Genomic DNA, 13,280 nt, shown 5'->3' with positions numbered 1-13,280 from the left:
CTTCAACTAGACTTTTGTTCTTGAGCAATATATGTACATGCCAAGCTTCAACTTCCGCAAGCTCGTCTCTGGTACTATCTTCTCCTCCCCACTCCAGCGCCTTCCTTATCCGCCAGACTAACGACCTCACCGATGCCCGCTGCCTCCTGTTCATCTTCAAGCGCACGAATCTCCTCCCTGCAATCCCACCACTTCTCCTCTGCCCTCTCGAATGCCATCTTCTTGACTTCTTTCGGACTCTTCTCTGCGCTCTTTCCCTTCCTGTCCAACTCTTCCAGGATGATATTCTGCCATTGCTCTGAAGTGCGCGCGTAAAAGTCGCGCAAGGATTCGAAGGGACGGGGGTGTGGAAGCGTGTCGGTGAGCGCGGATATCTCTTCCTGGGGACCAAGGTCTTCGGAGTGAATGGGTGCAACGGCAGGAGACTCTGTGACACTCGTGGGTGCTGTCGATACAGACTTGTCGTCCTCCTCACCTTCTTCATCGTCCTCAGAGTCTTCTTCGTCTTCTTCGTCCGAGTCGGCTTCATCCTCACTGCCTTGCCAGTCTTCGAGCTCGCGCTTGAAGATTTCTGTGACACCGTCCAGATGGTTGAGGTTGACAGACCAGAGCTCATCGAAGGTGAACTCGCGGTCGCCTTTCTCGTAGGTACCACCGTAGATGTAGAGTGTATCAGCTTGAACCGTAAGTGCGGCATTGAAACGTGGATGTGGGAACTCGAATATCTTCGGCTTCTCTGGACGTGCCTCTTCCTCTTCTTCCTCTTCCTTCGCTTTCTTCGCTTCGTCGTCCGAATCCGCATCTGTAACTACACCGGCTTTCATTTCGAGAGCCTTGAGATTAGCTAGCAGCTCTTCTTCTGCGGCCTTGCCACGATCCCGTCGGCTGATGTTCGCTTGCTGTGCAGCCTTCTTGTTTGCGTTAAGCTTCGGCCGACGTAGAGTGAGTGGCATATATCGGTTGCGCTCGACATTCCAGATAAACAGCTGATTGAAGAACTCAGAGTCAATGCCCTCTTCACTCTCTTCTACATCATGCACACCACCGAAAAGAACACCGCGACCCTTGTGGTAAGCCATTGTCGCACCTGCACGTGGTGGGTTTGGCGCATTCGCGGGCTTCTTTCGCTTCTCCCAAGACACAGTTGGAAGGGTAGTGGATGGTTGATCAGCAGGTGGTGGTGTGATACGTATGAACCAGGTGTCGTCGTGAACCTTAGGCTTTAGCACCATGCGCGATGCCGGACCGCCACTGCTGCTCTTCTTGCCCTTGCCTTGTTGCTGTTGCTTGCCACCAGCTTGCGTCTTGACACGAGAGTAACCGCCATAGATGACTGCGCCTTGCTCGTGCGGCAACAAACTGAAACTCGATCGTGCATCTGGTACTGCGCGAGCTGCTTGCAGTTTTGGCGTGTGCCATGAGAAGTTGACGCAGTCGTAGATCCAAAGATCATTCAAGTATTTGGTAGTCGCAGACGTATCCTGGAAACCTCCAAATAAGATGATGTACTGTTTGAAACCAACCATGCGATGTCCACTCCGTGCTGGTGGGGCAGCGGTCTTGCTCTTTCCCTCCATGCGCGTCCATTCTCGAGAGACCGGATCGAGCTTCCAGAAGTCGTTGTAGTGATAGAAGGTCCCTTGCTTCGGAGAGCTGAACTCTCCACCAAACAGGTAGATTTCTTTCGTGTTGGCAGCGCGACACCAAGCGTGTCCAGATCGAGGAAGTGGTGAGTTCGGACTTGTGACCTGCTTCCAAGAATCCTGCTTGACGTTGTAAATCATGAGATCGTTGAAGAACTTGGCGGTGGCTCCGTTGAAGTATTCGCCTCCGAACAAGAAGATCTCATTCTCGTTCGCTGGGTTGGCGAGGAGGGTGCTCGAAGTTCGGGCAGACGGCGGCTCAGCGGGTATTTCGGTGATAGCATGGTGTTGTTCCTGCTCTCTTGCATATTGGGCTAAGATATCATCCAGGTCAACATCTTCCGCATCAGAGTCGACTTCCTGTGTTTTGGATGCGACCTTTTTGTCTTTCTTGCCTGCCTTCTTCTCTTGCTTAGCAGCCTTTGCAGCCTTAGCTGCTGCTTTGCCTCCCGCTGCCGCCTTCTTCTTATCTTTAGCCATGTTTCAGATTCGAAAACGAGATGACGCAGTTGTGTAAAGGCAGTGTGGTGACTACTCGGTCTGCGGTGGAAAGTTCTCCGCGTTTGCCCCTCAGTTGTAAATTTTCCCAGTGCCGACGTTGATGATACACCACCTTGTTCCTAGTGATGCGAATGACGGGTCGACCAAGACTAGAGTGTTTGAATCGTAATTATTGTAACGATTAAGCGCAAACTTACGGTTGCGGATTGTCGCGTGCAGCGCCTTCAATATCGCCAATCCTTCGGAGCAGGCACTACGGAGTTGGGGGCTTATCGATAAGACCGTATACATTCACTCCCCACCTTGCACCCGACACTTGTTCAACTACAAACATGATACAAGCAGCAAAGATCCTCGAGCAGAGAAGTCACTTGGTGCCTGGTAATTACGTTCTTTCTGTTTCATCTACAACGACTCATGGCTAATTACAGATAGGCAAGCTCCGGATAACGGAGCACTTCTTCCAGGTACCCAGAGATTACTGTATGCAGTCCTCTCATTCATTAGACAACAGATGAATCTGAAACTTATGGCCTTGGATAAGGCATTTGATCTGAAAATTGAGCGATGACAAAGATTGTGCTGACAGTTCCATCTCGAAGCGAACCCTTCAGCAGGAACGATCCAACTCTTCGCTCGCTCGGCTCTGAAAGCCGAGAAGCCTGCAGACTACACACCCACTTCGCACCTCGATCGCGCGAAAACTCAACTCCCATGGCTCGTCTACTTACAGGGCGGCCCGGGCTTCGAATGTCGTAGTCCCGAGAAGGTATCCTGGACTCAGACCATTCTCGAAAAAGGCTACCAAGTGCTCATGCTGGATCAGCGTGGCACTGGTCTCTCAACTGCCATCAGCCAGTCAAGTCTACAATTGAGAGGCGATGAGAAGGTACAAGCAGAGTATATGAAGAGTTTCAGGGCTGATAGTATCGTCAAAGACTGTGAGGCTGTAAGGAAAGCCCTGACAGAAGACTATCCCGAAGAGAAGAAGAGATGGAGTATCATGGGTCAGAGCTTCGGCGGCTTCTGCTGCTTGACCTATCTGTCTTTCTTCCCCGAGGGAGTCAAAGAGGCGTTCCTGTTCGGTGGTCTGCCACCCCTCAGAGACGGGCCTGATGAAGTTTACGAGCGGCTTTACGCGCGTATCAAGAGCAGGAACGAGGGATACTACGCGAAGTATCCTGAAGACGTCGACCGCGTCAAACGCATTGTCAAGCTTCTCTCACGTTTCGGAGACACTACGGTGCGCGTACAAGGCGGCGAAGGCTATCTCTCTGCACGTCGATTTCTACAACTGGGAATCTACTTTGGCAAGCATGGAGGCTTCGATGACGTCCACGAGTTTGTGCTTCGCGCCGATACCGATCTGACCCAATTCGGGCATCTTACACGACCTACTGTACTCGCATTGGAGGCAGCGCAGAGCTGGGACTCCAATGTCATCTATGCTCTCCTCCATGAACCCATCTACTGTCAAGGCCAGGCCTCGAATTGGTCTGCGGAGCGCCTACTCCCGAAGTATCCTGAGTTCTCACTCTCGCGCGTAGATGGAAATGAGCCTGTCTACTTCACAGGCGAGATGATCTACCCTTTCATGTTCGATGTTTACCCGGAGCTCGCTAAGCTCAAGACTGTTGGTAACCTCTTAGCTGAAGAGAAAGATTGGCCGCAACTGTACGATAAAGAGCAGCTGAGAAAGAACGAGACACCGGCCTATGCTGCAGTCTACATGGACGACATGTACGTTGACCTCGACCTGAGTATGGAGACGGCGAATACCATCAGAGGCTGCAGGACTTTCATCACGAACACAATGTATCACAACGGGATTGGTGCCAAGACAGACGAAGTGCTGAAGCAGATCTTTGCTCTGAGAGATGATGTCATCGATTAGATACGAGGCTTTGTCGAGCATCGAGACTTGTCGACCGGAGTATAACCTGGGGAACATATCTCAATTTCATTGTTTCATAATCTGCTGCGCTTGCTCCAATTGCGCCTCTAAGTCAATGTCCCAGATCCATCGCATTCTATGCTTATAGCTTTCCTCAATTTTGTCAAGGTCGTCCCCGAACAGTTCGAGTTCATACATTTGACCAGCTTCGTGGCTTGTTTTCACGATCTTCTGCGTCCTCTCTCGTCTGACTTGATCGAAGGCGCTGAATGCTCGCTGCAAACCATTGACGTCGTTCGCGTCCTTGACCAGATTGGCGAGGATGTAAGAGTCTTCTATACACTGGCCGGCACCAGCCCCTTGGTGAGGCGTGGTCGCGTGCGCTGCATCTCCAAGCAAGCAAACGCGGCCCTTGGTGTATGTGTCGCAGGGTGGATGCTCGAACAGCGCCCAGATGTCTGGCTTCTGCATTGCCTTGACAATCTTCGTGACATGTGGGCCCCAGCCTTGGAAGTCGTCTTCCATATCCTGTTTCGATGTGGCCACAACCCACTTCTCGTCTTCCCAGGTATCGCGAGAACTAAATGCAACCACTGTGGCTGTTAGCATGACATCACTTTAGACGATGACTAGTCTTACCGTTCATCGTTTTGCCATGCGCAATTGGAAAGGTGAGCAAGTGGCCATGGTATCCAAGATACATCTGGCTGTTCCGCGCTGCATCATCACCCAGCAGGTCCACAGCTTCATCCATAGGTATCAGCCCTCGATAGGCGTACTTTCCAGAGAATACAGCCTTAGAAGCAGGATTATCTCTCCCAACTAGCCACTTTCGCGTTAAAGACTTGATGCCATCGCATCCAATTATAGCGCTGTGTTGTGCGGTGGAACCGTCAGCGAACGTGAGCACCACATCTCCAGAGCCATCTTGAGCCTCGCCCAGCTCTACAAGTCTCTTATCGAATTTGGCAACACCGTCAGGTACCTCTTTGACAAGTTCGTCAAGGAAGTGAGCTCTGTACACGCCGCCGCGCCCTCCGCCCGAGTGCATAGGCACATCGAACAGGGCATCGCCGACCTTCTTGCCTTCCCTCACATAGCCTTCCTTGTCCTCTTTCCTAGCATCACCCACCCGTATCGTGAACCATGAGTCGGACTTGGAATTGTCCGCATTGCCCGTCTTGCATTTCAAGAAAGCCTGATATATCTTGGGAGACAGGAGCTCCATGGCACGGCCAGCATTAGGTCCGAACGCGACCCCAGCACCAATTTCGCCAAAGTGTGGTGCGGCTTCGTAAATCGTAAGCGGGATATCGTACTGGAGGAGGCCTATTGCGAGGCAGAGGCCGGATATCCCACCGCCTACTACGGCGATCGAGTAAGATTTCGAAGAGGAGCCCGTGGAAGCCATTGCGATGTCCCGAGTGTATAGGCGTGCAGTTGAGGGAACTATCTTTCAGTGTGCTGTTAGCTTGATATCAACGACGCGACTGCATCGTGCAATGGAAAGAGAACTTGACGCTTGCCAATCACCGCTATGCGCACTTACCTTGGTTCTGATCCGAAAGTCACACCGACCTCGGGACGATGAGAGACGACAGCTCACTCAACGTCATTGACTGCGGACTTATGCAATAGCCCTGCAGCACCCAAATAACAAATCATCCACTTGCTAACACGCGACGGCATACGCGTCATATTAGCAAGTGCACTACCCGATACCGAGCGCGTTGCAGAACACCCCATCCGAGAGAGCAAGCCTCTGGTGGCGATAGGCGACGCGCTGCTATGTGGGGTCTGGAAGGTAAACATGTGGGGTAAGCATTCGGGAACAAAGTCGGCGGTTGAGGCATCGCGCGACAGCCCCCAGGGATGCTGGCTGGCGCTAGACCGTTTGGAAGATCAAGATGCCGCATCGACCTAACCGAGTGCCGAACACGACCTGGCCACGATGCCTTCTGAAAGCACGATCTGCAATGGTCGTGCATCCCTGACCCATCAGGAATTTCCGATAATCGTAAGTTGCTGTTCGCGTGTGTGTGAAGCCCTTCCTAGGCAGGTGTAAACGTGACCTTCGTCCTAGCCTCTATGCCGTCATCAGGTCGCTCTTTTGTACATCATCATTACAGGCAATACCCTTCTCGACCCACTGACACAAAAACACCCGCTGCAGGTACTAACGTCGTAATAGTTCATCCTCAATACTGCCTGGTTTATTGCGTTTGGTACCTCTAATTCCCGCTAAGTCCGATCATCGATGCCGCCTACATCCTACGCTGCTCCACAGCCTCCGAGTGAAGAGGGGGAGAAGCCAGTCACAGTCTTAGTTACGGGGTTTGGGGTAAGTTTTAATCTCTTTCCTGTGCCGATAATGAATTCAAGGCCTCCCAATCATGTCTAAGTGAGACCTGGATCAACTTTCTCACATTCCGGTGTTCCAGAGCATGCCTTGATCTGCCTCATCGACATGTTTCCAGCCAGACGGTTGGGTGGATTCAAGAAAATGACTAACGTAAACCTAGCCCTTTCTAGAGAAGTTCCCAAAGAACTCTTCTTGGGAGATTGCGTCTACACTTCCGGCCCTGATACCAAAGTCACCCAAGAACCAAACGCCGATAAACATACACGTTCACTACGAGCCTATCCGCGTGGCATACAATAATGTCGTCAATCTCGTTCCCGAGCTCCTTCCACCAGCCAACCCTCTCTACCCTCCTCCAGATGTCGTGCTGCACATCGGCCTAGCAGCTGGACGGAAATACTTCGCCATCGAGCAAGGGTCTCAAGGGCGTGGATATGGGAAAATTCCTGACGTAGATGGCCAACGATTCGACGATTCTGAAATGGAAAAGCACTTCCCATCTTCAAAGTATCCGCCCAAGCTGAACACTAGCTTTGATACATCCGAGGTCCTCGCACACTGGAAAGCCAATCTGGGGTACACATCTGTTGATGGCACTACGACCGACGAAGGATGCCCCGACGTACGGATTAGTAACGATGCTGGAAACTTCTTGTGTGGCTTCATCTACTACAACAGCTTAGCGCACTACTTCGGTATCAAGCAAGACGAGAGGCCTGTCGTGTTCCTCCACGTACCCGATCTAAGTGATAGTGCGGACAAGCTGAGAGAAGGATGGGAAGCTACAGTCGCGCTAATTAAGGCCTTGGTCCAAAGTAGACGGAAAGCGGGTGGCAGGGTCGTTGACGGAGATAAGAAGAATGGAAAATGGGAGAATGGCACCGAGGGAACGCACACGGATAACAACTTTGCATAGAAGGATCAGAGAAAGGCGCATGGAGTGGTGGTTCTCATGCAAGCATGCCACTGCCAACCCGAATTGGTTAGAGCAGAACGCCCTTTTGAGCCCCGCAATATTCTTGGCCGTAAGCATGGGGATTCATCAATTGGTTAGACATCATCTATATCTCGCTTCCAATCGACTGTTACGCCCGTAAGGGGTTCCTCGGGTGGATGGCTATCTGAGTCACAGGGAACTGAGTAGTGTTTCCAACAAGTCTTGTCTTGGCCAACGCGTGTTGAAGTGATATACAATACTGAGGATGTTGCAGATATGCCTCCATATCATACCGACAGCGCTCTCCACAATCAGTACCCGGAAAGACAGCTGTAATCTTGGTTAGCTCACCATTAAACCTGTCAACAATATGACTTCATCAACACTATCTACCCAGCCAGCTACGCACATCCTGTCCCTTGCAAACTACACGACTCATCACCTCGTTCCCCTCACCTCCAAACCACTTACCCCCCTTCCCTCCTCCTTCCTCCGCCTCCGTACCAAAATCCTAGGCCTTACAACAAACAACCTCTCTTACGCACGCATCGGCCACCTAATGGGTTGGTACGACACATATCCGCTTCCTTCTACAACACCACCTCCGTACAACGACCCTACCAAATACGGCCGTGTGGCTGCATGGGGCTACGCCGAGATACTAGAAAGCACGGTTGAAGGAATCGAGAAAGGAATGAGCGTATACGGGTATCTACCGAGCAGTACCGAATGGGAGGACGTAACTGTAGAAAGAGCTAGAGATGCACGAGACGGGAGTGTAATTCAGGATCAGATTGTTGTAGTAGATGCGCATAGACAGCATTTGTGGAAGCTGTATAACCGGTATCGTGTTTGCGGTCCACTTCCACAATCCGCTGGCGAGATGGAGGAAAGAGATCAATTGGGTTGGGTAACGCTGATGATGGGCCCGTTTACTGTTGGCCACAATCTTTGCCATCATGTCTTTGCCTGGCAGGGAGACAAAGAGGAAAGTCAAAAGAAGAGGATACACCCTACAGGAAACGGCGAGTGGAGCGCTGAGGACGCCGATTTGGGAGGTGCTACGGTTGTCTTGTTGAATGCGAGTGGGAAAACAGCTTCCTGCTTTGCGTATACGCTCCGAAACTGTCGGCCGGTTGATCATCAACCTGATCGCATCATCGGAGTCGGTTCGAAAGCCTCTATCGACGCGATCAAGAGAACGGGGTGGTGCGACACCGTAGCTCTCTACGACGACTTCAACGACACATTCGAGAAGGTCAAGGTCTCCGGTACGAAACGTACACTACTCTTCGACTTCGGTGCTCGCCCCGGAGCAAACACACATTGGCGGTCGGTGCTGTCTTCATTAGCACCCAATATTCCTTTCACGCTGGTGACAGTCGGTGGTGAAGTCGCACCTCAAGACCCAGAAAAAGCAGCGCAACGCCTCGCTGACAGAGCTTCGTTAAACATAGTCAATGCAAGTTTGTTGCAAGAGAAGGGCATTGAGGTAGCTGGCGAACAATACGTCAAGGATTTGTATACGGCTTTCGAGGCATTCTGGGCACGGGCCAGAGACTTGGGAATGCTAAAGTTGATGTGGGGTGAGGGGCTAGACGACTGGGATCGAGGCTGGGAGTTGTTGTGTAAGGACGAGGTCAGAGCTGACGTAGGTCTGGTATACAGCATCTAGGTACTCTCCCTCTGTCAACCGAAGGTTTGTTCAAGAGAAAGGCGTAACAGATCATGGCTTTGGGGATCGAGAGTTCGGACGCGAATGCATGCTGTATGTCTGTAGACCACGTCGTTGAAGAGTTTGCGTGCTGTTGAATCGGTACCATTGTTTATCATGAGCTGCTCAAAACCAATTCGCAGAGAGAAGGGCTTCAGCGCCAGCCTTCGCTAATGTGAACATGAAATGTGATCGAAAGGAGATTTCGCTGAGGGCCAAATACATCCACTCTAAAACGTGTGCTGAGAAAAGAATCGACGTTGAGATGGTAGATGACGCTCATCATCGCTTACCCCACAGGCCTTGCTGAGTCTCTCTAATCCTCCGCTCTTGCTCCTGTATCATCTCTTCAGTCTGGCCGTGGCCGTTTCCTCTGCTGTCGATCTCCATAGGGTCATCAGGCTCCTCCGCGGGTTGAGGAATGTTGGCATGAGGGGCTCCTCTCCGTGGTTCAGCGGATCGCTGGCCATCCATCATGCCAGCGGCACCACCTGCTCTCAGCTGGTTGATGGCGCGAATCGTGTCGATAGCTGCGTGTAGTGTGCGGCGCGCATTGAAGTTCTTCTTGACAGTGGGCAGTAGATCCTCCTCTCCATCGGCGTTGTTCTTGCCCAGCTCGGTGATCCAAGGATGTGAGAGCGCTTCGTGGGCTGTCATGCGGGCGGCGGGGTCGACGGTCAAGCAACGGCGGATGAACTCGCGGGCAGTAAGGGAGACACCTCTCCAGTATTCCAAGGGTGTGAAGGAGTAGTCTGCGACTAAGATGGCCTGCATCTCTTCGAGGTTGGAGTCGCGGTCGAACGGAGTGTAACCGCAGAGGAGAAAGTAGGTAATAACTCCAATCGCCCAGATGTCACTACCAGCAGAGTCAGCAATGGATCGCAAAGTTGCGCAGTATATCTTACACTGGTTTTCCATGCCCAGTCTTTCTGAAGATCTCAGGTGCCATGTATCCTGGTGTTCCGCAGGTCGTCGTCAGGACATGGAATTGCTCTTCATCCATAATGCGAGACAGTCCGAAGTCGGCAATCAACAAATCAGCATTGTCTTCTGGAGTTCGGAACAATAGGTTCTCGGGTTTCAAGTCTCGATGTACGATGCCGTGGTCATGGAGGTATGCGACAGCAGAAAGAGTCGCACGGATCAGATCGCCAGCATCGGATTCGTAGTAGTTGCCCTTTCGGCAGATACGGTCGAACAGTTCGCCTCCAAGCGCAAGGTCGGTAACGAGGTACACTATGGTAGAGGTCAGCTGGAGATTCAGCCCAGGCAAGCCTAACACGTACGGTTGTTCATAGTCTCGAAGTAGTCGACAAGCGTCAAAATGTTCCTGTGGCCCATGGATACTCTTTTCAAGACAGCGATTTCGTTCCTGACCTGGTACCTGTCAGTCTCATTGTTCATCAGTTGCTTCAGGCTGAGCTGACCATGTGCTCTCGGCCTGCCATGAGCCGCTTGTTGATGACCTTGGCCGCATAGTATCTTCCCGTGTCGATATGCACGCACTCCTTGACTACAGAGTAGCTGCCTGCGCCCAATGTCTTGCCGGTCTTGTATCTGCAAGGCTGCACTTGCGCCGCAGTCTGCGCGCCCTGCGCTCCAGACGCACCGTTGGAAGTTCTAGTTGCCATTGTTGAGCTCGAGTCGCTTTTCAGAGAGCTGACGTGATGGGGAGTGTTTGCAGTAGGCGTGCCGTGCGCGTGTCGCGATTACGAGGGCCTGGGGAGGGCGTGGTCGGGCACCGATGCCTCAGGTTGGGTTTCGAAAACAATGGAACCGACAGGTGAGGTTGTCGGGGAAGCGCGATGTGACTTTATGACAACATGTGTCACAGCGTAGATATCGCGTAGTGATAGCGAAAGTTAATAGCGAGTTGAGGGTAGTCGATGGGCTTATGATCGACGTTGGTGGTCGTGCGTAGAGCTGCTTGATGGCACGCGACGGGATAGTGTTGGCGATGATCAAGATTGGGGCCAGTCTGCCTGTTGAACGGTACAATGAACTGTGTCGCGAACGGTGTAAATATAGAGGATTCAGCTACAAAGCCATGGGAGTGTCGAAAAGAAGGCTATCGCGCCCTGGAGTACGTAAGGAGGGGTCCACACGATTCCCCGCCGGTGACTTTACCCCTGTTGCCAAGCGCATAGCCGCTCAGCCGGGATCAATCATCCTAGCATTGATCGCAACATCCATAAATCCACAGCTGGAAAAAGGGTCTCTGAAAAGCAATGGCTATACGTGTCGCTGCTTATTGAAATTGTTCTATGCATGGTTCTATACATCATAGCTCGTGTCGTCTATATGTGTATGAATCTAACGAGGCAGAATCTCGGGACAAGGCATCTCAAACCTTCGTCTCACATCTTTATTACAAATGACACTCTATGACTTGACAAGCAAGCTGTGACCGTCCATATCTTCAGGCTGCTGAAGACCCATGGTCGCAAGTAGGGTAGGCGCGACGTCACCGAGTACGCCGTCAGTCTTCTTCAGGCTCCAGCCTTCTGGGGCGTTGGCCATGACGAAAGGCACCTTGTTAGTTGTGTGGGATGTCTTGGGTGTGCCCTCCTCTGTAAGCATCTCTTCCGCGTTACTTGTAACCTGTTAGCACTGTCTCGGAAGGTGCAGCGATGCGGACTTACCCGTGATCGGCAGTGACAAACATAACGTATCCGCTCTTCTTGCACTGATCGTACACCTTCTTGATAGCCTTGTCGGTCTCTGTGCAGGCCTCGATGGCTGCCTTGTAAACACCTGTGTGGCCTACCATGTCTGGTGGCGCGAAGTTGTTCATGAGGAACTCGAATTTGCCTGTTTGGATGCGCTCGCACAGCTTCTCTGCAACAGCCATGGCACTCATCTTCGGCTCTAGGTCGTACGTGGCTACCCTGGGCGAGGGAACCATCTCGCGTTCCTCGTTCTCGAACTGCTTCTCGACACCACCGTTGAAGAAGAAGGTTACGTGAGCATACTTCTCGGTCTCCGCAACGTGACACTGCTTGACGCCCTGCTTTCCTAGTGTCTCAGCAAGAACATCCGTCATCCTCTGAGGCTCAAAAGCAACGTTGAAAGTGTATTTGGGGTTGTACGAGGTCATGGTGGTGAGGTGGATGTTCTGCGGGTACGGGAAGTCGGGCTTGGGCGAGCGGTCGACATCACCCAACAGCTGAGTGATTTCTCGAACACGGTCGGAACGGTAGTTGAAGAAGAAGACGGTGTCGTTATCTGGACGAATCAGCAAGCAGACATGCAGGTGCTCAGCGTAGTGTTATACCTTGAATTCTTCGCTCCTTTCCTCCAACAATGATGGGCTTCAGGAACTCGTCGTTCTCGTCTTTTGCGTATCGCTCCTTGATGGTTGCGACGGGGTCGCTGCTCTCCTCGCCCTCTCCAGTGACCAAACCCTTCATACCAAGCTCGACACGGTCCCACCTCTTGTCGCGGTCCATGATGTAGTACCGTCCGACCACTGTCGCGATGTCGCCCAGGCCAATCTCCTTGGTCGCCTTCAGCAGAGTCTCCATGTATCCGACCGCGGACTTGGGGTCGGTATCTCGGCCGTCACCGAAGAAGTGAATGTAGGCCTCCTTGACACCCTGGTCCTTTGCAACCTTGAGGAGCGCAATGAGGTGGTCCATGTGCGAGTGGACACCACCATCGGAAACCAGACCGCAGAAGTGGAGCCGTCCGTTACCGTCGATGGCGCGCTGGAACGATTTCTTGATGTTGTCTACATCCTTCAACTTTCCATTCTTAATGGTCTGTCCGATGCGGACGGAGTCCTGCCATACAACGCGTCCGGCGCCGATGTTCAGGTGGCCGACTTCGCTGTTGCCCATCAGGCCTTCGGGCAGGCCGACTGCGAGAGAGGAGGCCTCGAGTTCAGTGTAACCCTGGGCAGTCTTGGAGCCCTCCTTTGCGAATTCGTCCATGGTGGGCGTGTCGGCAGCAAGGATAGCATCGCCATCTTTGCGCGAGTTCTCAGTCGCGACGCCCCAGCCGTCGATGACAATGAGGACCGTCTTCTGGTCGACTTTGGCCATGATTGCGGGCTGATGAGATCAATCCAGGGAGAAGGAACAATGGAGCCCAAGAAGTTATCAAGGTAACGAGGTTTAGAGGTTGGTGAGGAAGGAGCAGTGAATGGCTTGTTGACGGAGGGGCAGGGTTGGCGGGGCTAAAACAGTCGACTTCAAAAAAGCATCGCCGGTCAACGTCACAGTCTTTCC

General features: G+C 52.3%; 7 protein-coding genes across 7 annotated transcripts; 3 read left to right on the top strand and 4 right to left on the bottom strand.

Annotated features, from left to right (window-relative positions):
- Positions 1-74: 74 nt before the first annotated feature.
- Positions 75-2,123, bottom strand: J4E79_004677 (uncharacterized protein; the record flags this gene model as incomplete). Its single annotated transcript, XM_049353560.1, has 1 exon — positions 75-2,123. One exon carries the CDS (start codon positions 2,121-2,123, stop codon positions 75-77), a length of 2,049 nt encoding a protein of 682 aa, XP_049212008.1.
- Positions 2,124-2,476: 353 nt separating this feature from the next.
- J4E79_004676 (uncharacterized protein) lies at positions 2,477-4,038 on the top strand (the record flags this gene model as incomplete). The annotated part of the gene is made up of 3 exons (XM_049353559.1): positions 2,477-2,525; positions 2,580-2,611; positions 2,734-4,038. The coding sequence occupies 3 exons, from the start codon at positions 2,477-2,479 to the stop codon at positions 4,036-4,038; spliced, it is 1,386 nt and encodes a 461-aa protein (XP_049212007.1).
- A 66-nt stretch (positions 4,039-4,104) lies between these two features.
- Positions 4,105-5,449, bottom strand: J4E79_004675 (uncharacterized protein; the record flags this gene model as incomplete). The annotated part of the gene is made up of 2 exons (XM_049353558.1): positions 4,105-4,631; positions 4,678-5,449. 2 exons carry the CDS (start codon positions 5,447-5,449, stop codon positions 4,105-4,107), a joined length of 1,299 nt encoding a protein of 432 aa, XP_049212006.1.
- An 846-nt stretch (positions 5,450-6,295) lies between these two features.
- Positions 6,296-7,316, top strand: J4E79_004674 (uncharacterized protein; the record flags this gene model as incomplete). The annotated part of the gene is made up of 2 exons (XM_049353557.1): positions 6,296-6,379; positions 6,561-7,316. 2 exons carry the CDS (start codon positions 6,296-6,298, stop codon positions 7,314-7,316), a joined length of 840 nt encoding a protein of 279 aa, XP_049212005.1.
- A 580-nt stretch (positions 7,317-7,896) lies between these two features.
- J4E79_004673 (uncharacterized protein) lies at positions 7,897-9,012 on the top strand (the record flags this gene model as incomplete). The annotated part of the gene is made up of 1 exon (XM_049353556.1): positions 7,897-9,012. The coding sequence occupies one exon, from the start codon at positions 7,897-7,899 to the stop codon at positions 9,010-9,012; it is 1,116 nt and encodes a 371-aa protein (XP_049212004.1).
- Positions 9,013-9,333: 321 nt separating this feature from the next.
- Positions 9,334-10,682, bottom strand: J4E79_004672 (uncharacterized protein; the record flags this gene model as incomplete). The annotated part of the gene is made up of 4 exons (XM_049353555.1): positions 9,334-9,907; positions 9,957-10,287; positions 10,338-10,428; positions 10,479-10,682. 4 exons carry the CDS (start codon positions 10,680-10,682, stop codon positions 9,334-9,336), a joined length of 1,200 nt encoding a protein of 399 aa, XP_049212003.1.
- Positions 10,683-11,433: 751 nt separating this feature from the next.
- Positions 11,434-13,094, bottom strand: J4E79_004671 (uncharacterized protein; the record flags this gene model as incomplete). Its single annotated transcript, XM_049353554.1, has 3 exons — positions 11,434-11,644; positions 11,694-12,276; positions 12,326-13,094. The coding sequence occupies 3 exons, from the start codon at positions 13,092-13,094 to the stop codon at positions 11,434-11,436; spliced, it is 1,563 nt and encodes a 520-aa protein (XP_049212002.1).
- Positions 13,095-13,280: the final 186 nt, after the last annotated feature.

Source organism: Alternaria viburni, assembly GCF_023758015.1.
Source record: "Alternaria viburni strain BMP 2772 chromosome Unknown scaffold_8, whole genome shotgun sequence".
Taxonomy (NCBI): domain Eukaryota; kingdom Fungi; phylum Ascomycota; class Dothideomycetes; order Pleosporales; family Pleosporaceae; genus Alternaria; species Alternaria viburni.
This window is presented reverse-complemented; position numbering and strand designations above follow the sequence as displayed.